A 26,570-nucleotide genomic window follows, 5' to 3' on the forward strand; every position below is an offset into this window, starting at 1 on the left:
CCAGCCGCACTTACGGCGAACCATCCCCACATACATGTGCACATATGCATGCGCACACTGGGGACTCCTGTGATTAACTGCGACTGTTTGGGCTCTCCAGCTAATCTCCTCTGTGTTGCGTTTAATTAAAGGCGCTGTCTGAAGTTATTACTCTGTTTACATATTCATCTGTTTACCCCACGATCTGATCAATGCTGTGGGCCCACAGGTGACAGGCACTCTAATCACTGGGCTCCATAGACATAATTTCACTGGCTCTGAGACAGATGCGTGTGCACACACTCTATCATGTTCAAGACTGTCAGAAGAGTGAGGAAAAGCAATGGGCTAATTCCTCAATCTGACTCTGGGAATTTCTTCTTGTAGGAGGTCATATAAGGCTGGATAAACACTGTAAAATCTCATGAAGATTTCAGAAACTAATCAGGCACAACACCGATACCCATGCTAGTTTTCTATACTGCCGCTTCATCAAGCAATAATTTAAAAAAAAGTGATGTCTGACATTGATTTCTATTTCATGTGATTAAAAAAGTCTTGACAAATCCCAACAGCTATTACAAGTGTATGTCATCATTACCTTACAGTTACACTGGGATCATGGGTCACCCCACAGGTCATAACAGCCTTGGTCCCTTTAATAACACTCTGGTCTTGTGGTGGCTTAGTGATCCGAGTGCGTGCTGCAAATACACACACACACACACACACACACACACACACACACACACACACAGACAGAAGTAGTTATTCAGAAACTGGACTTGGTATCAGCTTTCACTCAATGTCTTTTCTGAAACATGGTGAATCATGCAGTATAGCCGATGGGTGGAGTATTTTGCAAGACTTTCAAGGACTGATAATGAAAATTTATGCACAGAAAATCTGTGAGTCATTAGACTATATAGTCAGAATATCTAAACAGTGACCTCCAGGAACAAGGTACTTGCATCAACAAGTGAAGAACCATAGATTTAAAATGGAACAATGTTTTTCTAAAGGTTTAGCCTGGCCTCATATATTGAAGTGTTTTCTTTGCACATAGTGAATGATGTAAAAAACAGAGTTTGAGTTAGAGTTGAGACATAGAGTTCAGATGATGCAATTAATATGAATGACGTGCAGGGTATTCATTTCTTTTTAACCCTTACCCCAGACCACCAAATCAGCTGAAGCTTCATCAATGCCTCTAGAGTTACTGGCCATGCAGGTGTAGGTACCAGCATCAGACAGATGGGAGGGACTGATTAGCAAGCTGCCTGACTCCAGTAGAGTGAACCTGGGCAGCTGGACCGAGCCACTGGCCAACACACGTTCACCTACAAGAAAGGGTAGAAGTGATTGATGGGATTGGATGCAGGACAGGGGAAAAGAGTGGAGGAAAGAAAAAAATAGAGATAAGGGCATTGGAGAAATGTCAGGGAAAACAAACAGGAGGGGAAACTGTGCAGCAGAAATAAATAAGTGAAGCTTGTTTGGGAAAAATGCATATTCTAAATCCTTTCCATAGCTCTTGTCTAGCTTTGACAAGTCCAAATGCGGCATAATGAACCCCACTCAGAACCTCATGCTGTTAGCCCACGCACCTTTCTGCCAAGTGATGGCTGGCCTTGGGGCTCCTGAGGTCTCACAATGCAGAATGACTGACATGCCGTCAATCACAGCACTGTCAGAAGGGCCGGCGGTGATGTTAGGAGCGATACCTGAGAGTGGAGGAGTTAGCCAGCCACACACGCACACACACAAACACACACACAAACACACAAACAAAACCAGGTAAGACAAAGGTGATAATGAGAAACATAAACATCTTTCACCCTAACAAAGCAGGCAACAACTGGGAGCTTAATAGACTTGACAAAACGAGCGGCTGTCAGATCTTATTCTCAAGGACAGCTCTGAGAATGTGACAAGGCGTCTCCCTCTCCCTGGCTTCTCTCGCGAAATCTCTGATTCAAAAATAGCCAATAATTGCCCGAGCATCCAAGGTGACAAATCTGTCAATGTGAAGAGATATATAGATAGATGAGTGTAGGAGGCAAGACAGAGGCAGGGAGAAAAGAGGATTAGAAATGAGAACAGTAGAGGGGATTTAAGAATAAAAAAAAAAAGGGTGGGAACAGAGAAGGGGAGATGAGCAGAATTAAGCAGCAGACGTGCAGATAGCTTTGAAATTTTTCAAGGGGACATACTAGTAACAGCTAGGTAGGTGTTTGTCTGGATCTCTCCACCAAGATTGCGGGCAAAGCACTGAAACATCCCAGTGTCGTCTGGCAGGAGACCGTTGATCTGTAGACTGCCTCCTACCAACACCCTGTACCTGGGGATCTTCACCGGGCTGATGGGCACTGCATCTTTATACCACACTATGTCTGGCTGTGGTGTGCCTGCAGAGGGATGAGAGGATTTTTCGTTTTATTTTTATTTTCTTTTGTCGCCGTGACCCTTTTGTTCCTTTTATTATTATTTTTTTTTCATGCTTTCTTGCTCTTTCACACATCCAGCAGCACAGAGAAAACAAACAGAACCAACCTCGTGCCTGACAGGGGATGTCCACCACCTTCTCCATCTCTGCACTTATGTGACTTGGTGGCTCTTTGACAAACAGAGGATACTCTGTTTCGGACAAAAGAAAAGCACAACACGCTATTAAGGCCTTTGAAAACAACTCTGCGCTCTTTATCTCAACTCTGTCTCTGGTTAAAGAGTGTTTGCAACACCCTAACATTAACTCAGTAACTGTCATATAAAAGGGCAACTAAATGCCTCCCAACATGGGTGTTAGCATGCTGATGCAATATTTGGATAATTTAGGCTAAATTACACTTTGTAAGGTTAAATTGAAAGCCATGGGTTATTTACCAAGAACATGCAGGAAGGCCCCAGCAGTTACTGAAGGGATACTGCTGCTGCGGAGTGATGCCTCACACTCATAGTAGCCACTGTCACTGACCGCAGGCAAACTGATCACCAACCTACGGCCAAAATCCCGGATCCCTGTATTAACCACTACTCCGTCTTTCCTCCAAGTAATACTCAATTTGACGAGTGGTCTGGAGGAGAAAAAGATGAAAAGGAGAAAAAGAGAGAAAGAGTTTTAGAGAGCATGGTGTTTAATACAGATTCATATTCTGTTTCAAGGTTACGGAGCACTGAGGGAGCGACGGGATACATCTGTCATCCTGATTAAGTCTTTGAATTGGAGATAATAGTCAGAATTCAGGACTGGGATTGCGCAAGATAGGGAGAACAGAGTGAAGCCTTGAATCAAAGGGAAAAATGGAGGAGAGGTACAAAATGAGAGATGAACAAAACATTTTTCTATTATGTTCAAACAAAAGATTTCAAGATTCATTTAAATCAGAAAATATCAGATGTGGAGGTGAAAGAAGGTGGAGGGGTTTTGGTAATGCGCTCATGTCCGGATTTGCATATGTTTGCATTTGCGTCTCTCGCTCTCAGCATCCGAGAGCGGCTGTGCGAAAATGTACCTCGCATTGGCGACACACTCCATGACGGCTTCGTTTCTCCCCACTGTTACACTTGTGTTCCTAGGGGGGATGATGATAGAAGGTGCGATGGGGTCTGCGGGTCCTCCCACATCTATCACACACAGAAGAACAGCAAGAGGTGAAGAGAAGCAAAGTCTAAAACTATGTGCCGACCCCAGATTAAGCCTGTGTATCTGTCTGATACGACCAACCGAGCGTGACTAGATCTTAACATGAAGACTGACAATCTGTCACCATCACCACCAGGTAGCCAGCATGCTATCACCCAACTATTAACAACCCTGTCTTTACTTTAGATCCTTTTCTAGTGCACACAGCATTTCCTGAGCATGGTGTTAGCCCAGGTGTTAGAAGCCATTATGTAGCATAATTGAGACAAACACAAAAGGCGATTAAATGCAGCACCATCACTCACGGGCTTCACAGAGCCTCCAGCCAACCATCGATTCACTGCCCTCAATCAGTGATCTCTCTCTGAATCTGATCTCATTTTCCCCCACCTCCCTGGAGCCCGCATACGGGCCTGTGCACTTGTATGTGTTTGAGTGATTGCACGTTTACAGTGTGCTATGTGCATGTGTATTTATTTGTGGGTGTCTATGTACAGTACGTCCATGTGCATTTGTGATTTGTTTTTCAGTTTAATTTGCTCCTAATCAAGTTTTTTTTTTTTTTTTTTACATTATTTTTATTTTGCGCCACCTAATTTCAAAACACAGCTTTTCAAGGCCTTTTTCTTTTGCAGAATCTAAGGGCAAAGCTTCCTCTGCAAACACTACCTGAATATATACAGCAGCCCTACTCATGGCTTTACTGCTTTTGGTTCTACTCTCCATTTGACTGCTTTATTCAAGACTCCAGCTCTTCAGTTGTAGAGTTTAAAGTCGTTATTTAAGTTGCATGACACTTTTATAAATGCAGTCCAATAAATGCATTGAATAACACCTTTTACCAAGTTACTATGTGAAATTTGGTTCTTGTTAGGTTTCAAAAGCTGAAATTCTTGTTTAACTAATACTCTAAAAGAGACTAAAGTATACATTTTGTTATATTTGTTTTGGCCTTGAATACAAATGTTCCCATCTGTCTATGTTTTGATAAATCAGATAGGAGACAGTACGATGATAACTGTGTATTAAAGCAGTGTGTAGTGGTTTCAGCTAATCCATACACAATTGACTTTATTGTCCAGCTTCAAGCAGAAATAGCAAATAAGGAAAGAAAGAACAAAACAAAATTTAGCTGTCGCTGTTGACATTTTGCTGGCACATCTAAAGAATGCATTAAGCATTTCAAAATTAAAACACTGGGTGTCAAAGTGCACCTAACACATACTGAAAAGATAATTCCTTATGACAGCACAGAGTGTTTAGAACAGTGCAAGTGCTGGATCCTGACCCCTCATTGTCATCGTATCTGGTAGACAAAAAATGGAAACGTGTGAAGTGAACAGTCAGGAAGACAAGGCCAGCAAAATGCTATTTCAAAGATTTTTGTCATTACAGTGGTACAAACATAATCTTGATGGTATTACTGACATTAGCATAGTGATAATAAAAGACTGCTGTCAGTAGAAAAAGAGGCAATTAGCCTAAAGAAAGTGAAAAAAAAAGGCTAGAGTTAATAAAATACACTAATTTGGAGATCTATTTACTTAATTATTATTTATATATCTAAAACTATTTCTTTTCACAAACTAACAGGTGAGATTGTGTGGTAGGTTTTTTTTTAAATACTTTAGATATCTGTGTAAATAATCCAACAGGTTTGTTAAATAAAGTGAAATTCTGGCTGTAAATGTTGTTTGCCACTGACAAAACAAGACTGAATCCATTTTACTCGTCAAAGACCTCATTTTATTTTCCAGAGGACATGATTGGCTCCTTGGCAGACACTAATTAATGTATTGCAGTTCATAAACTCTCAGTGTTGAGAATACCTCAAGTGTGTAATCTTCTAATTAAATGGGAAAAGAAAACAACGTGGTGACCTGCATAGCAAATTCTCTCTACTTATGTCGCCATGCTGTTGACATTTGTCTCTGTCCAAAGGCAATTGTAAACCCAGCTTAAACCCAGTGTATTTCCCACTCTAAAGAATAAAATGAAAAGTTAAATGTCTGCCCACTTGGAGTTTTACCCAAAGTCAGTTTGCTTTTTTCCTCTACACTCAGCTCTGCCTCATTTGTATGATTCTTTTAGAATAACACTCCCTCAACGGCATCTTTTTTTTCTCCAACAAAATTGCTAGTATGAACAAATACAGCTGTAAAAATCTTATTGACTCAGATGCAAAATGCAGTTGTGTGATGTGCAAGGTCAGATTCAGTGATATCTATCTATCCCAGCAGATTGCTGTGTCATGCATATTGAGCACTGATTTACAAACACGGTATTAACAATATGATGAGCAGATGCTGTAGCGAGCAGAAAGTCAATATTAAAAATGTGCAGCTCTACAACGAACAGGGTAAAATCCTCATACGACAGTCGAAAGCCAATTAGATTAAAAACACAAAACTTTCAAAAAAAAACCCTGTGGTATCTTTTATTAAGAGGTATATTAAACAGTGTGTGGTATAAAATGTTATCATAAACATTATCTTCAGAGCCAGTTAGCTGGAAAATACATTTTGTGGTTTCCCTAGTTAGCTGCTTGTAGTAAATAGAGAAAGACTTTTTCTTTTGCTTTTGTTTGGATTAAATAAGTAACAGTAGGTTGTACACACAGTATATCCAGATGTTAACTTTATGTTACAACCTTATACTTATTCCAAAATGGATTCGATTCATTATTTTCCTCAAACTTCTACAAAAAGTATCCCATAAAGACATTTGTTTGTTGTTTGCATATGTGTTAAAAGAAATCATGTACATTAGTATTCACAGCCTTTGCTCATAACTTTGTTAAAGCACCTTTAGCACCAATTACAGCCTCAAGTCTTCTTAAGTATGATGCTACAAGCCTGGCACAGGTATTTTTGGACAGTTTCTCCCATTCGACTTTGTAGTACCTCCCAGGGTCCGAGAGGTTGGTGCACAGCCATTTTCAGATCTGTCCAGAGATGTTCAATCGTCTTTGCTCTGGCTCAGCCACTCAAGGACATTCACAGAGCTGTAGCCACTCCTTTGTTATATTGGCCATGTGCTTAGAGTTGTTGTCCTCTTAAAAGATAAACTCTCACCCCAGTCTGAGGTCCAGAGTGCTCTGGAACAGGTTCTCATTAAGGATTTCATCCAGACATGACGCTTGGTATTCAGGCCAAAGAGTTCAATCTTTGTTTCATCAGACCAGAGAATCTTGTTTCTCAGGGTCTGAGAGTCCTTCAGATGCCTTTTGGTAAATGCAGGCTGGCTTTCATGTGTCTTTTACTGAGGAGTGGGTTCCATCTGGCCACTCTACCACACAGGCCTGATTGGTGAAGTGCTGCAGAGATGGTTTTTCTTCTGGAAGGTTCTCCTCTCCACAGAGAAACGCTGGCGCTCCTCGGGTTCTTGGTCACCTCCCTGACTAAGACCCTTCTCTCTCGATTACTGAGTTTTGTTGGGCGGCCTGCTCTAGGATGACTCCTGGTGGATTTACAGATGATGGAGGCCACTGTGCTCACCTGACAGCTGAAACATCTGAATGATGATCCGTGGAAACAGGATGCACCAGAGCTCAATAAGTATCAAGGCAAAGGGTGTAAATGCTTATGTACATGGGATTTTTTCATGTTTTATTTTTAACACATTTAAAAGATTTTAAACAAAATCCCCTCACATTGTCTTATGGGGTATGTGAACACTTTCTGGGTGCACTGTATTTGTGTGACTCAGTTAAAATGAAAGAAGGTGACAGTAGGTAGGAGGATCAAGAAGCATCAGTTTCAGCTAAACACTATACACAATAATCTGACATGTAACCATGTTTGTATGAATAACGCTACACTTCATTTGAAGCTGTGAGCATGTTCTGTTTATAAGTGAGACCAGCCTTCTAATGTTGATGTGTGTTTTTGTGTTTGTTGACTGTGTATTTAATCATTACCTGTTCACTAAATCTATAGATAGGTAAATGTATGATTAGGTGTGTTGGACAGAGAGAGAAACAGTAGAAAGAATGGTCACTAGAGGGCGCTCTCTGTGTCTATTGTCTTTACAGGCAGTAAAAGACTTTGAGTAATAAAACTTTTCTTTAAAAAAAACAATACATTTTCACCTGCAGCAACTTGTTAGTGCAGTCTGCCGATGACACTCAGACACAATCTGTTGGTGAGCTGTGTCTTTTGCTGAGTAGGACACGAACACTGCTGCATCAAATTGTGTGCACCTGTGTGTGTGCGTGTGTGTTTGCTTGCTTTCATTCGTACTTACTCTCCACTGTCAGTGTGATGGGCTGACTGGTTTTGTTCTCCCCATTCTTGTCATTGACTGCCTGGGCATAGTAACGTCCTGCATCAGGAGCCACAGTGGACAAGATGACCAGCGTGTTGTCCAGGGTGATGGCACTGAGTAAATATTCAAGCACACACCGATTTATTTTACTTTTACCAACACCGCATTCCATTCTCAAGACACAACTTTATGTACAGTGTTTGAATTAAATCCCAATTTAACAGACATCCCCAGACAACTGGTGTGCTTTCCCAAAGTTGTCCAGAACACATACTCGACCATTCACACATTACCAAGCACACAGACACACTTGTATCATTAAATCAGTGAGTCGCTGTTTCTCACAGTCAATAAATCATGAAGATAAACTAACACGAAAACACACGCATACTTATAAATTATGGCTGAAAAGTGCCACAGGAAACTTTTTATGAGCACTTCCATCTAAGGTACAGTGTCTTAAAGACATCACACGTGATCTCTATTGTGTTATTTCTCTATTGCAACACACTGTTGTATGCTGACTGTCCCTACACTACCTGGATAGCAATATAAAATTCAGTTTAATTTTAAGTAGTGTAAAAACCCAAGGGCTTATGATAAGCTAGGCCGGTCTTGTGAGATACTGTATGACAGTTTTGTTCATGGAAGCAGTTGCTCAGTTGACCATGTATTTAAAAAAGTCTCATTATATTCAGACAAGTTAATTGGTCCAACAACAGCTCAGTGCAACCGAATAGAGTTATTGTAAAATTACATTGATCTACTAGCAATTGGCTTGAAATATTCCAAGTGATCGTTTAAAAACATGTGGCTGCAGTGGCCCAGTAGCCTCAGGATTCGCTGAATGTAGCCTGATGGTCTCAAACGTTTGAGAAAGGCCCATTAAATGAGAACTGACGCTAAGCACCCTGCCAGATTAGGCTATTCGTATCTGCCAGCATCTGGCTCATTGGTGCAGGATAAACAGACACACTCCTGGACAATTAGGAGCTGTGGCTCTCGCGACGTACTCTTACAGAAACACACAAAACAACAATACACACATGCCTGTGAATATCAATGTGGGCTGACACAAAGCGAGCAAACAAGCAGCAAATGTAGAGTGTCCTGTCAGTGCCTCTCATTGTCACAGAGCAAAGCTTCAACACTTCTGATAAGATTCAGCTGCATAGTAAACAGCTCTGGAACTGGTCAAACATTCATAGAATGGGCAGAGATTTTTCCTGCAATCTCCCTCTGTGCTTATACTGTGTTTTTTTGAACCTTTCGGGCACAGGACACACACATCAATCTGCTCGTCAAGCAAGAGCCTCGATTCAGGAGAAAAAGTCTTCATGTCACCTACAGTATGACACGGTAGAGCTGACTGCTGAATAATAGATGAGGAGGTGGTTTCTGAGGAGTTGTATACTGCCTACCTCTATTTGTCTGGATGGCAAAATTAATCTCAGGTGATTACCTTCAGTGACTCTTCAGGAAAATTGCATCTGAACAGATTAGAACAAAACAACCACACATGCAGCCACAGTGAGAGCACAGCCCATACTCATATACAGTCACCCTCAGAATTCCCACTGAGCACATACTGTCTCATTGATTTTTACTACATACACATATGCATACACACAACCTCCCTTACACAGATCCACCCAAGGGGAGCTCTGTCAGTCAAACGTATCATCAATTGAGGCCTTTTGTCCAATTTTGTCTAATTGGTTCCCCTGCTGGCTGCTCTTTCTCTACCCTTCAATCATTTTGCCTGCAAAGTCAATAGGAGAGATATAATAACCTGCTTTATCACTGAGAGATGATTCAATGATGAACACAAGGCTTGCGCCAACACTCGTTCATCAACTATTCTGCACAACTTCACACATGGTGTGTGGGGGGCATTGGAGAAATTCTATGTTTTGTATTGAACTTGAATAGAATTCTCTGAAGTGAAAGATATTCTGCTTCAGCATCTCTGCATTCAGCAACAACTCATATATCTGAGCACAGCTGCACAGAAACACACACACAAGTCACTCTGCTCAAATCAAGCTGAGGCGAAAGTAGACTTACATTCGGCTGCTGGAGGGAATCTTACGCCCATCTCTGAACCATGTGATCTGTGGCCTGGGGAAGCTGTGTATTCGAGGTGCATGGATGAGCGCACCCTCACCCTGGGATACAGTTTGAGACCTTTCACCCTCCACAAAACCACCCATGTCTAACAGGTAGAAAGGATTAGAGAGTGTAAGAAGACGCGACAAAGAAACGTAAAAATGAAAACAAAATATTGTTAGAGAAGAATGTTCTAAATGCATGTCAGTAACGAAGAGAATATACAGAAGAATTGTCACTATTATCACGTAATGTACCTTTTTCAGAAGCTACAGTCCTTTACTCATAGTGACTCATCCACATACTGTGCATGACAGACCTTTCATAAAAATAGTACTGTTCCCATACTCTGTCAAATCTCGGAGCTTATAGAAGGAAACCAGCACTTACAGGCAACCTGAACTTCAGTACTGCACTGCATTATAGCACCCACTCGGTTTCTCACAATGCAGCGGTAGTGGCCAGCGTGTGATCGGTCCAGTGAAGGGATCAGGTACCTAATGAGCACACAACATAAAGTGCCATTAGTCATCATCATCATGACAGACAGCGACATTTGTCATCTTGGCACTTTTATCCCCCACACTCAAGATGCTAAATTAATCGAGATGTTTCAACGTGCACCTGAAACACAGCTCAAATGGCATTTCATTTAGCTGTGAGACATAAAGATTCTAAATTAGGAATAACAGAGGAGTCTGGTGGACAGTGCATAGCAAAGTAAAGTAAGAAGAATGTCATTTGAAGGCACGTGGCTGTTGAGTTCCTGAGTAGCAGGACTGACAAAATCCCATTGTTATCCTTCCCTGGACCGCCATAGCTCCTTCTCCCCCCGTGATGTGCATTTATGTTAAATGGTGTGTGTGAAATGCTAGCTAGATAACCCCAGAGCTGAGTCCCTTTTTAATTGGTTTGCTACAGCCACTTAGGAGTGTGTAGTCCACCCCTGCCATGTTCCCCCTGCACTGCAATTCGAGGTAGGGGGAGGTGGGGGGTCTGATTAAATGGATTCCAGTTCTTCTCTTTGATCAGGACTGGTGAAGAATAACAAGCAGAGGGCTGGCCTGTAAGGCAGACCCAGAGACTAAGCCACGTGAGAGCACAGTCAAATGCTGAGGAAAGACAGGGAAAGAAAGGGAAGACGATGGGGGAGAGGGAGGATGAGAGGATGTGAGAGAGAGAGAGAAGGGGGGGAAAGAGACAGGGAAGAGGAGGTGTGTGCTAGTGATAACAATCAGACAATGCCACCTGAGAATGTCGGTCCATGTCTAAGGGTCTAGTCAGACAGTGAGTAGAGAATCCAGAAAACAGGACTAGAATTGGATGGAAACTGACTTTCACTGTGATTGCGGCCTGTGAACATACTGGTTCATGCATACAGGATATCTACAAATGTGCACAGTGCATCAATGCATATGTGCATAGACACACCACACAGAGGCATTGTTAACACTTGTTAGCACGGGCTAAAGCTTTCTCTTGCCACGCTCTGTTTTCAGCAGTGTGCTTAGTAGTTGAAGTATGTAATAAAAAAGTGTCCAGAAGAACTCCACGGTCAGTGAAACTGCATCCCAGTGCTGACAGAGCAAAGTAACCCACCCACACTGTGCAATCTGATGAAAATATGCATTGTGTGATTTTGTTGCAGCAATGATGTATTTCAGTGAACAACAAGAGAGAAAAGAAGAGTTATCTGCTCACAACATCTCTAAAGGTTGAATACAGTGTGCGATACAAGTCAGAATAAATTTGACAATCCCCTGAACACAAGATGTTACGTCGCAAAGGAGACATGTAGCTGAATCAGTACTGAATAAATCCATAGAAATGAGTGTGGAATATGAATAAAAATGAGCAATTGAGCTATCAGTTACGATTAAATGCTGCTAAAATGTCCCAATGTCGTAAGCTAATTATAGGTGATGAATTTTACAAAAAGATAATAGAATCAGTTTTGGTAGGCAAGGTTACCTGTATTCCAAGGAGAAACGAGTGATTTCACTCCCATTGTAGATCCATTTGAATTCCAGGGGCCAGCTGCCCTCAGCCATGCAGGTTAGGACTAGGCGATTTCCCTCCAGGTGGACCTGGGTTTGAGGAGGGTCCATCTTAAAATAAGGTGGGACATCATCTACTGCAGAGAGGAAGCACAAATAAAAGGGATAAAATGAGAGTTATATAAAAAGACAGAGGAAAACATAAGGAAATAAAGAAAAAGAAGGAGAGGGAAGCATTGAGAGGGGGGGCAGTCGGTACAGAAAAGGCAGTGATTCAGTGATTCAGTAACCCCTGTGAGCAGACACACAACACAATTCCAGCAATTCACAGGAAATGAGGACTCAGAACAAGCTATTTCCATTTTTCTTCTGCTCTGATTGGGAACTTGAAGGTCAACAAAAAAGCCTGCCAAAAAGAACAGAATAAGTTGTTACCGCAAAAGCAGCTTACTCCTTTATTTCAAATTGAAATGTGCTGGCAAAGATGTAGAAGAGCAATTTGTGCAGCAGAAGAAGTGTAAATGAACACTTCCATACCTCTAGATCACTAAAAGAGGATGGGGTGAGAGACAGCAAGGGAAATTGAGAGAGGAGGGAAAGGAAAATAGACAGAACAGAGGGAGAAAAATACAGCAGAGATTCTACACAGGAAAAAATACAAGGAAGTAGGAGGAAGAGAGAGTGAGAAACTAGGAAGCCATGGGTGTTGGGGTGGTAGGGGCTGCTTTAGAAAACACAAAGTTTCCCAGTCTTAAACCCTCTTCTCTGACAGGATGAGTTATGCTCTGTGCCTCCCTTCATTTATCTTTATAGTTCCCTAATGCAGCCAGATTATACAGACCCCATCCGCAACGCTGCACACAGCCAGTGGAGCCACAGAAAGCCTTTAAGGTGATACGCGAGGTCCAGGGCTGAGCTTCGAGACAAAGTGCTTTCATTTGAGCTGATGAAAAAGGCATGATCAGACCTATTGATCTGTCTGCCTCACCAGCCACGGGCGACACTGAGCCGATTGCGCCAGTGTTTGTGGCGGGCTAATTAAAGTCTGTATTAATAGATGCAGTAAGCCGCCAAGGCCTGAAGCACGCCTGGTTCTAGGTCTACCATACTAGCTGACTCACTCTCATGGCTGATTACTGGGGCTCTTTTCTGATCTCTCTCCACACCCATAGACAAGTTCACAACCAAGATTTATGGCGGCAAATGCAGAGGATGGTGTGGAGGAACTAGGTGAGTGTGAGGGCTGCCTTGCTGAGCGGGGAAAGAGGATACAGAAAATTGAACCTGATTGAAACTGTAAATAAAAGAATGACTGTGCTACTCCGTGTTTCACACAAGCAGCCATGCGCACACTGTGTACATACACACAAACACAGATAACAGGACACAGATAAATACAGCAGCACACACAATAACCCTCCAAAAGCTGTAGCTTACTCCCCTTTTCTATCACCCACAAACACACCACTCGTAAAAGCCGGCAAACAAACAACCATCTCATTGCTTTTTTGTCTCCAAAACCAGTCCTTACATTTCTCCTGTTTGGTGACAACAATACTTCACTACCTGGCTAATCTGTCTTTCTACCACCCTTGCACGAACTTCTCCAAAACAAACCTGTCAAACGCAACAGGCCCTTGAAACTGATCCCCGTCTGTGACCAAATGGGCACCCCAGGCACTAGCTGCTGGAGTGGTGGCTTTGCCGTAATTCCATCCACTACTAAATGTATTCGTGCACGACACACATATACACACACACACGCATACACACGCAATCCCAAAACATTCACTTATGCCTGAACAAATGCACCCAGGTAACAACCAACCACTTCCAGCTGGTTCAGAGGCTTGGTGGCTATGTGCACTTAGCAATGCAGCTCCATCAACAAGCCACCATTAGAGACCTGCTCATGCCAAACCCAGACTCCCACATCGATTGTCTGAGGCAAGGGATATGCATAATACCAAGTTACTGATGTGAAATTGTGGAACAGGGAATTGAGTGCACTGTAATCCCTGCTGTGGTTACCTGTTTTAGTGCCATTCATGTGCTCAAATTTGTTGCTGCCCATTCATTTCCGCCTTGACTTTAAATCTCAGAGCACTGGCTATCTGTGCCATTTGTGTCCAATTTTACATTACATTATGAAGTGTGTATTTCCAGAGCTAAAGCCAGCGAGGGTGAGACCAACATGATCTGTGCTGCAAAATCCAAGTCAACTGCATGTGTGGTGACAGTAGCCAGATTATTTTAAAATGTGTTTTCTCAGTTTACTTAGTTTGTGCATGTGCCAATGTAAATAGATGAACATATTTCCATGTGAACATTTTTTTAAATCTATTTTCTCCTGTAAATGTACATTAAACTTGCATACATATATATCTGAGGGTTCACTAACCTCTGCTGAATTATACATTATGTAAAATAGCAACGGCACACTGTGAATGAGAAAGAACTGCTGTCACTAATGTGTCAGGTCGATCTGTTTGCCTCCACTTGTGGTATAATGATGACTGATCTTTTCCCTAATTATGTCTCACATCAACTCCTTTGACAGCATTGATTTTATGGAACATAAGAACACCATGCACACCCTTGGCATGTGTTTAAACACACATACCTGTAGATACAAAAAAAGAAAAATACAAAGCACTGGCTATAAGGCTTGAAAGATATGTGTCTATCTGACTGTGGCTGACAGATTGCACTGTGGCAAGGTATAGCTGTCAGGGGTAGGGTGAGGAATAAGATGAAGAGCATAGGCCATGAAGATTTTATTCCAGTGAAGAATCAAGGGACAGAGGTAGATTTTGCAGATGCACGGCAGTGCCTGCTGTAAGCTTCAAATCCAGATGTAAAGCTACAGGGTAGTCCTTCTGGACCAGGAATTCCTGCAGCACTATGCACAGAGATAAAAGCCAACCAAAGTGAGTTGGCAGATCTAGGGAAGGCCAATAACTGGCTTGGGAAGACCGGGAACGTTTTAATGTGGCTGCTGTACAGAGCAGCTGCCCCCCAACAGTCAAGCTGCACCACCACAGCCCATTCACCACAGATATAAAAACACCTTATTCTAACCTGACAGCTGAGGTTGAATGGTGGCATGGCTCCAGCCGGGTCTCCTGCTGCATACACAGAATTTTAATGGCTGCGAGACAAAGACCACAGGCACCAGGGCAGCTTTATAAACCAAGGCCCATTGTGCTACCTACTGCGCCATGCTGGCATGTAATCACACAGACGGTGTTCACATTCAGCTTTTGTCTTGTATTCTTTCTCTTGGTTATTTTGTGCCTCACCTCCCTACCTCTGCTCCAGTCCAGTCAGGAGCTCTTACGGCCCTGTATTTTAATCCTCGGGTATCTTTGTTTGAGCCTATGAAACCACATCCTAGCTGGCACTTGGCACACCTGTACCACTGAGATGTAGCAGGTATAAGGTGCCCACTGAAACATCTGGAAGTCTGTTATTTTTAATATACCCTGGCATCTATTTTCTTCTTCTAGACATGTGAAAATGGTAAATGGTCTGCACTTAGCACTTTTATAGCTTAGCTAAAGCACTTTAGAATGCTGCTTCTTATCCAGCCATTTACAGACACAGACACACACACACACACACACACACACACACATACACAACACACACTAATGATGGCAGAGTTGCCCTGCAAGGGACTGGCCTGACCCCCCAGAAGCAGTGTCTCTACTTCCTAAGTCAGCTGCCCCGTGTTTAGGTGCATATGCACATAACTTCCCTGCTCTATCGACCACCTCTAGTTCACCTCATGGGACATTATGTCATCCAGGAAAATTTACAGCTGTCATTTAGTTTCTCCAATTGGACTTTAACATCTCTCTGATGGGGGTTATGCAACAGTCATGGCAGTGACCTTGGCCTATTAATGGCCTGGTGAAATAGTGTGTGTTGGAGCCTTGGTGCAAGGATTTTAAAAGCATCTTAAAAGCTGTCGAATACATACATACATACTAGGTTGTCTTCTACTATTCATTTGTTGCTCTGGGAGTTTAAGTGAGGATATTTTGCTTTGGCATGAGGCAGTTTTAACAAATACATAGACACACACACACAAACACCTACAAATATTCACACCTATCCCCTGTGAAAACACAGTCCATCCCTGAAGGTCAGGCTGTTCTGTCACTCTGTCACAAGCTGCTGTCACCGTGACAACAGGCACCCCACCGATTTACACTCCATCACGTAGGTGAGACAGAAAGCATGCAGTCATGAGAGGAAATGAAAGAAAAAGAGCAGACAAGAGAAGACAGAGAGGAAGAAGAGAGTGATGGTGAAACAGATGGTGAGGAAAAAAAAAAGAGGCAGGACTTAATGATAAAAACAAAGAGAGATTGAGAAGTAATGTAGAAGCAGGGTGAGATGAGAGAGTAAGCAGGAGAAAGAGAAATGAAAAGACGGGGTGTCCTCTAACAGTAGGCAGCAAGGTGAAGCAACCCATTAAAGCAGAAGCCAGATAAACAGGGCAAGACTAAAAGACATGAAGAGGAGATGATACAGTGTCACCATATAGCCCTACATGATTTAGAGAAATGGTCTATGGATCGGCATCTGCATGCTGCCGCCCCCCACTCCTCCCATTCCTCTGTCCATTGTATTTGCAGGCCCCAATCCGTGGCTCAAGTGACATGATTTTAACAGCTCATACAGTCATACACAATACTCAGAGGAAGAGATGAAGCAGGAATATGGATTTTCATGTTAAGTTGTCTAAAATGTTTTTCTTTTTGATGATGCGTCTGCTTTGATGTTGCAAAAACAGTCCTCAGGTCACAGCAGATGAAAAACTCCCTCCGCCCGAGCTGTATTTAGTGGATTGCCACGGGTTAATTGATGTGTAATTGATGTGATTAATTGAGGTGTAATGTACCACAGTGACGTGTCTGGGATCCCACTCGCTGCAGGGCCTGTGTGTGTGTGTGTATGTGTGTAAGAGAGCGTGTGTGTGTGTGTGTGTGTGTGTGTGTGGTTAGGTGTGTCTATCTGATGCTACAGCAACACAATTAGAAGCAGTAGCATCCAGCCAACAAATGGAGATTTAATTAGGAGCGAAGATGGAGCGGGAGGCCAGTCAATGGGCAGTAGATTGAATTATCTGGACACTCCAGCGGGCAGCACAGACAAATTCACAGTCGCACACATACTCAAACACACACACCCTTTATGTTTGGAATTCTTCCCTGTTTGCCTCGCTGCTTCTCTCAGTGCCTTCCTCTACTTCTCTGCTCTGCTTTGCTTGTCTTGAACTATCTTTCTCTTTGATTCCCTCCTTTTTTTTTCTTTTCTCATCGTAAGCTCCTCTATTTTTTTCTCCTTTTCCTCACCACAATAACACTTTCCTCTCTGTGGGTTGTGGCAATATCTCTTTCTTGGTGGCCTTGATCTCTCCCTGTATAGTAGTTTTCACACTCTTTCTCCCTGCCCTCTCATCACTTGTCATCCTTCTCTCTTGCACCCCTCGCTTTTGAGCTCCCCGTCAAGATGTCTCTCCGTCTTTCTCCGTCTCTCTGCATCACTCCTTTCCCTATATCTTCATCCATCCTCTTGCCCTGCTCCCTCCTTCTCTTCAGCACTCTGAGTCACTAGCAGTGTATTGTATGGTGTACCGAGGGACGTGTCTGTGATATCCAGGAGCCTAATTAGCAAGTCCAGCTTCTGGCAGAGAACACGGCACGCAGAGGAGCATAGGCACAAGGCCCGGCGTCAATTAATGAGACCTCACACACCCACAGCCACTATTACACGCCCTCTGCAGCATCAACTCTCTAGTCTGTTCAGCCTTGTCTGATGAACAGTGGGGAAACCACAGCTGAACAACTGTAGCTAGATGTAAGAAAGTTATGTCTTTAATCGCCAAGGGATAGACATAGCTTTGTAAAAGATAAAGCAGAGATTCTTGTCTGACTCTGTGGCACTGAAATAAGATTTGTCTTGTAGCAAAGAAGCTGTGAGCATATTGTGTGAGCCAACAGATCAATGTATCAACTTAGAAATGTAAGCTAGATACTATGACAATTTCTTACTGTCTAAGGACAAGCTGTATTCCTTTTGTCTTAAGGAAGTGTGGTTTGGAGAGGTGTAGAACACAATGGGAAATGATCCAGGCTTTCCACCAGTTATAGTGCCTGTGTGAGTGACATCATAGAATTATTTCCCAGGTGTCACCGACGGCTTCTGCAATTTGGAGGAAGAAGTAAGGTTTTTGTGCAGCAGATCACATACACGTTTCTTTCCGACTTTCCTCTTTTCCCATTTCACTTGGGAGAAGGGAGATGGTAGTGTGTTGGGGAAAAAAAAAACAGGTACAAAATTTCACTTGATCTTTGTGAGAGCTAATTGACATCTTTTGGAAGAAAAAAAAAAAAAAACAACAAGAGAAAGCAACACAAAACAGATAAACGACAGTAAGCGGAAAAAATAGCAAAATGTAAAAAACAACAAGAGCAGCATCGGGAATAGGAGGCGGGCAGCTTTTTCTCAAGGCATGAGAAGGTTGGAAATAGGCCTAAGTGAATTTAGAAAGTAGGGCAAAGACTAATGGAGGAAAATAAACAAACGCGCTGAAATGTGAATTCCACAGGGCCCCAGGTCATTAGAGGTAATACTGTGCGCTACACCATCTGCTGCGATTGTTTACACTAGGCTGGATAATTAGATCCTAATTAGTAGATGGTATGGTGGGGGAAACATTATTTCACACACGTTGAGATGGAGATGATCAGATGCACCTGGAATGGCGCGCTGCATGGATGGACAGACAGCACGGCGTGCTCCATGAAGATATGCAGCCATCAGACAAGTCTTGATTTAATTGCTTGATGCACCAGACAAAATCTGGATCCTTCCATTCAACCATTAACATACGGGCTTGTACATTTTTAGACGCGACACTCATCTTGGCTCTTGACATTATAAGTAAAAGCCCTACTCCTTGTTCTCTTTTATCCTGCTAGTGCATGTATGTGTGTGTGTGTGTGTGTGTGTGTGCAGGTGTGTGCCAGAACATGAAAACATTACGTATGTGCCTGTGTGTCTTTTAAGATACAGGCACCAGAATATTATCAGGCAAAATGTGTGGACTCCAACTGCCATTTCCCATTCGTGTTTTCCTCCCTAACGGATCCTTTAAATCTCTGAATTGGAGAGATACCACTGGAATGCTAATAGTGTTGTGCTAGGTGCGAGGTATCAGGGCACCTGCCATTGTAATATATGCGTATGGAATGGCTGGTGATTGTGATTCTTATCAGTGTGGCAGAGTGCACGGGCGCCAAGCAGTGAGTGGCAGGGGCTGGCAGTAAATGCTAATGGCAGAGAGCAGCTGACAGAGAAAAGAATTATTATCCCCCTTCATTACATTTACATGGCCTGTCTGTCTGTCTTCCTTCCTTCCTCAGGGCCCAGGCGAGAACAGCAATCAGTGTTGGCAATGCTTTATTTACCTGTTTTGCAGAAGGCAAACACCTTCTTTGGTGTCAATGCATCATGCACTCAGGGACTGGGACCTCACATTGACAATACATCACACACACAAAGACTCGAATACACGTGAGCAAGGCGGGCAGGAAAAAAGGGTAGAGATGATAGATGAGTAGAGTTAAACAGTGTATTGAGGATGGGTGTTTTTTATTTCTTTTCTAATTTTGGTGGAGCTCCGGAGTGATGTGCAGCAGGATCATGACCTTTGTGATCAGGGCAGCCTGTAGGAGCACAGATTCCCTGTTCCTAATTGAGATCTCTGGAGTGTGAGAGCTGATGGAATTGAGCTTGTCACATCACTGCCTCTCACCACCACATTATAGAGAAGCCTTCTAACCACTATTTTCTCCCATCATCCATGCTACAGCACCAAGTCCTGGTCTGTGATGGTGTGATAGCTACCCCATCACGCCTTAGATCACATACTTCAGATGGAACCTTAAAGCTGCCAGTGTCCAATTCAGCATCCCACCAGGTCACATTTCTGACCTCTAAGGTATCCACACAGACAGAAGAGTTTTCTTTGTCTGTTCCTGTCATCGAAGCGGCCATATCCCCCAAAGCAGGAAAAAAGACAGTGAAGAAAGACAGTTTTGTGGCACTGTGTGAAGACAGGCAGCCAACACCACACCAGCAGGCAGACAAAGATCTAAACGCTCTGACATTATGCTAATGGAAGCGTTTAGCTGGTTCTTACATGACTTCACACCAGATTGTTCATCTCAATTATCAGATAAAGTAACGGGTCTTGAGTGAGAAGCATGCAGCTCGAACAAAGCAAGAGAATTTCTGAGTCAAAGACGCTAATGGTTGTGTTCTCTTCACATCCTTTCAGACGGTTTAGTGTGTGAAGCACAACTTGCTAAAATCAGATGTGCATGATAATACCTTATGTAGATACTATGAAATTATGCATGCTTTAAAATTAAATTAATGACAACCAATCAACACTAATTAGCTGGGGACAGACTACACCAGAACATTCAAGATGAGTATTTTTCTCTTCATTACAAAACAACAGAACTTAAGATACCATGTGGAATACTTGTCCTGTAAATCTAATGATATATTTACCATATAAAAACAACCAAACTGTATTTGAACACGCATCTCCTCCTTCTCAAAGGCCTCTAATCTGTTCACTACACAATTAATGTAACAAGCACACATTTTACTTGTAAGGACTGTGTCATTTTGATCTAAAAATTGCAAGCTACCTTACAAGAAAACCATACCCCTTAATCAATAGTTATCATAAGACTGGCACAAGCTACAGCTTGGAGCGCGGTGCCAACAATGCTATCTAATATATGCAGTTGATGATGTTTTTCTAATTATATTCTTAAGCCTGCACTCCAGCTAACATCATTCCCAGTGTTGCCGCAATGATATCGGCAGGATTGTTTGTTTCCTTTTGACTTGTGGGCAAAGATTAAGCAGTCAGCTAAAGGGATAATCCACCCTGTCCCTTCCTGGATTCAAACCATCACACTCTGAATTCCAATACATCCCATGCATATGCAGGACAATGTAAAGTATGCAAAGTTGTATAGAAAGTTTTGAATTTGTGAAAGTAAAAACCAAGGTTAGCTCTATTTCTGACATGGCCTTATACATATGCAAGAGCTCTTTATATATATATATATATAAGTAAAAGGAATCACAACCACAGCAATTTTAGTCTTCACACAATGTCAGGTATATCCTGGAGGTTATCATTAGAAATTACATAAATTTAAATAGGAACACCATCTTCCATCAGGTTAATGTATTCAGAGAGCATTATTTCCGCCTGTGAAATTGAAATGTTCCCACCACTGCTCTTAACACACCAGCGTAAAAGGAAAAAAAAAAAATCATGTTGGTAATTCTCTGAACTTTCTCCGCCTCTAAGGACTTACAAAGCGGAGGCATTGACTCTTGCTGGCTGCAATCACGCATTGAAATATGCGCGAACGATCAAGCGGATATGGCATAATGTTACTGGCGCCCAAGCAACAGCACAAGTGATCTGAAGGCTTAATGCGGCCTGCCACACCACACAGAGTTATAGCCTGTGATTTGCATCATAAACGTCTGTTAAATTTCCTCTTTTGGAAATGAATATCACTAAATGACAACCTGACAGGGAGCCAAATGGGGGGGAGGGAGGAGTGATATTTTTTTTCCCATTTGTATTTTCCACCCATGATGGGAACTAATTCCATATTACTACATCTATAAGCTGTGCATAAATACACATCAAATAGCAGTTTTTTCAAGTCTCATAATCCCTGGATAATCTTCATCTACAATATGAGCGCTGCTAAATTGGAGGGAAGATTCACAAATGAACATATTTCCATCAGTCCCATTAGTAAGACACTGAGAAGATACTGCTCGGAGATCTGCTGCTGCTTTGAAATGCCTGTAGGCACTTAAGAATTTTATTAGAATCACTTTAACGTTCACCATACCATGGTAAGTAATGTGCTGTAATACACATATAATGCATTGGATTATAAATATGGATATTAATAAATCATCAGTTTTATTTATTACAGCCCTTTTAGCGTAGCAAATAAATTACATGTTTAATCTCTGACATGAATTCAAAGGCTTTTTGTGCTTTCCTGCATGGGTGTGTGAGTGTGTTTGTGTGTATGCAAAATGTCTGAGTATTATTGGTAGTGTCTACAAACTGGCATTTGTATACAGTAAATGCATTTGTATGTGACTCCAATTTGATGCGTCTTCCTGAGAGTGCATGTGCTGTTATGTGGATTCATGTTTCTATGTGTGTGTGTGTGTGTGTGTGTGTGTTTCTCTCTCAAGTGAGTTGAGCCATGTATACTTGAATTCTTCATCAGATTAAAGAGTGCATGTACTTTGTAGTCCCTTAATGACAGACAGATCAAAGCCCCATCATGTTCCCGCCTGATTTCAGGGGAATCATTAGCAATGGGTCAACAGGGCATCATTAGCCAGCATGCTACCGTTGCAGGATGTTTACTCTGCTCAGTTTTATTGTACGTGTGCATGAACATTACCTGTACACCATGTGCATGCACATGCTTGTACGTGATCATCAAATGCACCCATATTGCTCTCTGATCTGTGCACAATGCGTGGGAGGAAATGTGGCACATTTCCCCACCGACAAATGCTGCTCCACTGGTGAGCGCTAGCCTCATCTATTGTACCTCCTGCTTCCATCAACTCACTTTCCATCTATTACGACCCAACAGGCTGATCTTCGTGGCTGAAGCTCATTGTAAAACTCAAGCCTTGCTGATTCAATAGGCTCTAGAGGATTCTGACAATGACCAATTCACCCATGACTATTATTCATCACAAAACCTTTCCAGCTCTACAATAAATTCCACCACCCACCTTTCCTACTCTGTTTGGTATGGTGTAACAATCCATCACTTCCTAATGCTGTGTTGTCCCTTCCAAATGTGCCATATACACAAAAATACACACACACAAGCACATCCTTTTTCACTTACAACTCCACTGAACAAACTTCTTCTCACCTCAGAAATTGCTTTTTTGGTGCAGGGCTATTCCTTCTTTCTGCTGTTTCACATAAATTCTTTCTCCCTACAAACATTCCCTCCTGGCTCCCTTCGACCATCCACTCTTCTCAACCGCAAACTGTTCTTTTCCATTGCCAACTCTGTCTCTCTCCCTCCCTCTCTCACCTTCAGATGCCACCCATCCACTACCTCCATGCCTGACTGCTTTGACAGGCCTGAGATTCAAGTAGGGGATTTGATCCCTCCATGGAGAGAAACTCTGGCAGTGGGGTCCACTCTCCAACCACTGGACACAGAGCCCCGAGCCACTGATTAAAAAGTCATGGAGGCTTTTAGGGGCATACAGAGCTGCAGTTTCCCCACTCTGCTGTGGATTGGCTGCCTGAAAATAGTCTTTGTGTTCCTGAGACAACAGGACGAGGGTGGGGGGAATGCGAGTTAACAGAGCAGTGGTGCGTGGGCCACCTCACTCTCCCCTGTGCTCTTAAGCAGCACTCTCCCAGCCCCTTGCTTCCTCAGATAAGATGAAACACCCACAGTGTACATCTACTGTACATCACTGAACACTGCATATAGGCTTTACGAGTGTGAGGCTCTTTCAAAACAGCTGCGTCCTCCTTTCCTTTCCATCATGTGTAAGTGAGGGCTCACATTCAAGGTAAGGAATGCAACACCTTACAACAAAGCACACATCTGTCATTCTTCATATACGGGTTAATACACAGAAACACCTGGCAACAAACAGAGTATTGATGCCTTCTTTGATGATACACAAATGGACTAATGGGAATGGCTGAAAGCTAGTACATCATCCACCTAAGCATGCTTTTAAAAAGTGGCACGCAAATTAAATACCCAACCATTTGCCTCATAATGGCTGCATGGACAGGTCGTATACAACAATACACGTGTGAAACAAGATCTTAATGTGCTGTGAAAAAAGCACTATCCTCCCAGCATTAGTTTAGTCTTACGAACAGCAACCATCCATACCATTGTCACAAATAGAAGCCAGCCACTAATGGAATCAATAAAGCCTTGCAAATATTTACAGGACAAGAGAGCCCCAAGGCAATCGATTCCAATCTATAGGACGATGGAAGGTTCTACTGTGGCTATGTTTCAGGTTAGAAAAATCAATAGAGTCAGCTTTGGAAACAGAAGGAAAAAAAAATAACAACCCTTTTGGAGTGGCACCCCTCAGTCTTCCACTCATATGCTTTCTACTTCCTTCCATCATTCGGACCCTTCTGTTGGTTCCCTCCTTTTTTCTGCTGTCTTCCAAGTTTGACATCACCAGCTGCACCTCCCAGCAGGTATCAGGAACCGCAGGGAGTGCATTCAGCAAGGTAGTGGGAGACAGCTTTTGAAGAAGGCAGCAGCTAGTGGATGTGACAGGCTGTTGAAAGCCTGGGAGATAACAGCATCTGCCTTTGGAAGTCATAACAGGTAGAAAGGTAAAGTAGAGGGAAGTGAGAGGGGTGAGAGGGCCAGGCAAATTCTCTGGCTAATAGGCTATAAAAACAATGTTGCTCAGTTTCTGCATACGTTGGAAGGCAGGCTGAGTGACGGAAAGTGAAGCGTGGAAACAGTGCAGAGAATGAGAAGTAGAGTATATTAAAAACAGATTGCTTCGATTTCTCTCTGGGGGCAGATTTTTTATGCACAAGGTTGTAATCCCTAGTTTATGTTCTGTAGTAACTAGCTCAATAAAATACATCAACCCAGCACATAAAAAGTGAATAAAACAGAGTATATAAAAGTGTGTCAGGGCGACAGGAAGCTATAGAAGTCAGGACCACCCATAGTGATCACTGATTTATTGATGCACCCATGCCTCGTAGTGCATTGATGAGTTTAGCAACTTCTGATAAATAGGCGATAATGTCAGACGTTCTTCTGGCAGACACGCACTTACCGGGCCTCATGCAGCTCCACCATGCCCAGTCTAATGAGAAGGTAGTTGGAGGGAGACTATGAACGGAGTAGAAAGAGCCTCTCTGTCTAACGCCACTTGCTGCGTTTTCACCCTCTCATAACACAGCGCTCCAAGAGAGGACAATCAGACGGAGCTACACCTTCTGCCAGCAGCGATCAGTGTCTCTCTAATAACTTCACCAAACTGTGTGTGTGTGTTAAATAACTACACAACACTGGTGGCTTTAGCATCAATAGACCATTCTAAACAGTTTTAAGCCCATACAAAAAGTTGTACATATTGTACAGTGCATTCTCATTCCCCCGCAGCTAGAAAACCTAAGTACCTGGTTGACTGCTTTATCACCTAAAGTGCCCGCCTCAATGTGTGTGTGTAACAGCGCAGATAAATCAGGCGGATACGTGCATAAATCAACTATTCCACCATAGTTTATGTTTTGCAATCTGTGCATCATGCAGATCTGAATACCGCATGGTCCACACTCTGAAAAATGACTGTATCCTCATCTGATAGATATTTCACAGCGTGGCTCAATTAATTGAATTTCTCAACTGAGCTGTGAGAGAAATCTATAAAACAGATCAAACTGAAAATGCCCTGTGTGTGTGTGTGTGTGTGTGTGCGTTTGCATGTGTGTGTGTGTGTGTGTGAGAGAGAGAAAAAATGAGTGAGTGAAAAGAGAGAGACTGACCACACAAACTTGAGGGCTCACTTGGCAAAGCATATGTGGTTCTGACTGCCAACTTGCGAAAAATGTCAATTACTCTCTCTACATCTGAAACTTTTATGAAGGCTTCTAGGCTGTATCAAAGCCTTCCACCTCACCAGCTCCTTTGAAAATGTTTTCTCTCAGAGAAAATCAGCTTTAATTATTAAAAGCATGGCTTCAAGTTTATTAGTGTTTTTTTCAGGGCTTCCGTCAAATTGCTATCCAAGATCAGGCTGATCATATCAAAATGATCTTACCGATTCGAACCTGCCTTCCTTGTTGTAAACAGACAGATCGTCCCCAATCTCAGATCTGTTGCCTTCACTGAAAGACTTGTGATGCATTACAAAGACAACTGTTAGCAGACACACAGGAAACATGAAATAGCAGCAAACGCAGATATGATTCTGGAAGGAAATGAGAAACAAACAGACAAACAATTGAGGCACAACTCATCTTACAGAGCATACTGAGAGAGAAAGAGAGAAAACTGAGGTTGAAAATAACAAACACGATGGAGTGATGTTGCTGACGATCCAAGTATTGTAAGAGCAGGTGGAGTTGACCATACATCTCCTGGCACAAGTAGAAGGGAAAGGGACCCAGCCTCTGACTGCACAATAGAAAGCTGTATATCTTTCCCAGCAGTACATCAGACAGACAGACAGACAGAGAAACAGGCAGTCCTGATCTTTCTACTTCCATAAGCAACACTGTTTTAATCCCCTCTGGATCAAAGGAGACAGCAAGCTTTGCCTCCCTTTCATTATGGAGGAAACCCTCCCTTCTCTCCAGGACTGAACGGCTGGGTTTGATCAATCAATAGCAGTCCACTAGCTCTGGCCTAAGTGCCCCCCGCTCTAATCACTCTCCTCTGAAAAATGGA

General features: G+C 42.6%; 1 protein-coding gene across 1 annotated transcript in view; it reads right to left on the bottom strand.

Annotated features, from left to right (window-relative positions):
- The window catches only part of sdk2a (sidekick cell adhesion molecule 2a), a 77,867-nt gene that overhangs the window by 23,331 nt on the left and 27,966 nt on the right, over positions 1-26,570 (bottom strand). The window contains exons 2-12 of the mRNA XM_026363182.1: positions 11,969-12,131; positions 10,388-10,494; positions 9,956-10,103; positions 7,868-8,001; positions 3,492-3,603; positions 2,863-3,053; positions 2,533-2,616; positions 2,193-2,387; positions 1,587-1,703; positions 1,152-1,319; positions 581-683 (exon numbers count right to left, since the gene is read on the bottom strand). Coding sequence (XP_026218967.1) covers positions 581-683; positions 1,152-1,319; positions 1,587-1,703; positions 2,193-2,387; positions 2,533-2,616; positions 2,863-3,053; positions 3,492-3,603; positions 7,868-8,001; positions 9,956-10,103; positions 10,388-10,494; positions 11,969-12,131 — 1,522 coding nt within the window. The remainder of the gene's footprint in view (positions 1-580; positions 684-1,151; positions 1,320-1,586; positions 1,704-2,192; positions 2,388-2,532; positions 2,617-2,862; positions 3,054-3,491; positions 3,604-7,867; positions 8,002-9,955; positions 10,104-10,387; positions 10,495-11,968; positions 12,132-26,570) is intronic.

The sequence above is a fragment of the Anabas testudineus genome, chromosome 8 (genome assembly GCF_900324465.2).
Source record: "Anabas testudineus chromosome 8, fAnaTes1.2, whole genome shotgun sequence".
NCBI classification, from domain to species: domain Eukaryota; kingdom Metazoa; phylum Chordata; class Actinopteri; order Anabantiformes; family Anabantidae; genus Anabas; species Anabas testudineus.